The 415-nt window shown below is 61.2% G+C and overlaps 1 protein-coding gene across 1 annotated transcript in view; it reads right to left on the reverse strand.

Moving 5' to 3' along the window:
- The window catches only part of PCSK4 (proprotein convertase subtilisin/kexin type 4), a gene marked incomplete at its 5' end in the record, with an annotated part of 18,605 nt that overhangs the window by 12,862 nt on the left and 5,328 nt on the right, over positions 1–415 (reverse strand). Inside the window, one exon of the mRNA XM_011997469.1 lies at positions 13–105. Within this exon, the coding sequence (XP_011852859.1) occupies positions 13–105 (93 nt within the window). The remainder of the gene's footprint in view (positions 1–12; positions 106–415) is intronic.

The raw sequence follows: 415 nt of genomic DNA on the forward strand, positions 1-415 counted from the left end.
CTGCCCGCTCACCATGTACCACTGCTTGGAGAACCAGGGGTCTGTGGGCACCACCACAGAGCGTTTCACCCGCCGCCGTAGCGTCTGCTGCTGGAACCACTGCACCTGCAGAGCGGAAGGTGCGTCAGGCCTGTCCGCTGCTCACTCCTGGGGCCCCTTGTGGTTCAGGGAGTGAGGCAGCCCCATGCCCTGGGGCCCCGTGTTTGTGCGGGCTGCTCTCCAGCGTCCGCATGTACCTGGGGCTCTGTCTGCAGTCAGAGGGGACCGAGGCTTTTGGACCACCTGTCCTTGGGTCCACAGATGCGTCGTCGCTGTCCCTGGTGACTGCAGGTCCCCAGGTCCCCACTCCACTCCTTCCCCCATCCCTGTTCTAGATCCTTCTCTCTCCTGCATCACTTTTTTTTTTTTTTTTTTT

Source organism: Mandrillus leucophaeus, unplaced genomic scaffold (genome assembly GCF_000951045.1).
Source record: "Mandrillus leucophaeus isolate KB7577 unplaced genomic scaffold, Mleu.le_1.0 Scaffold54, whole genome shotgun sequence".
In the NCBI taxonomy this organism is placed as follows: Eukaryota; Metazoa; Chordata; class Mammalia; order Primates; family Cercopithecidae; genus Mandrillus; species Mandrillus leucophaeus.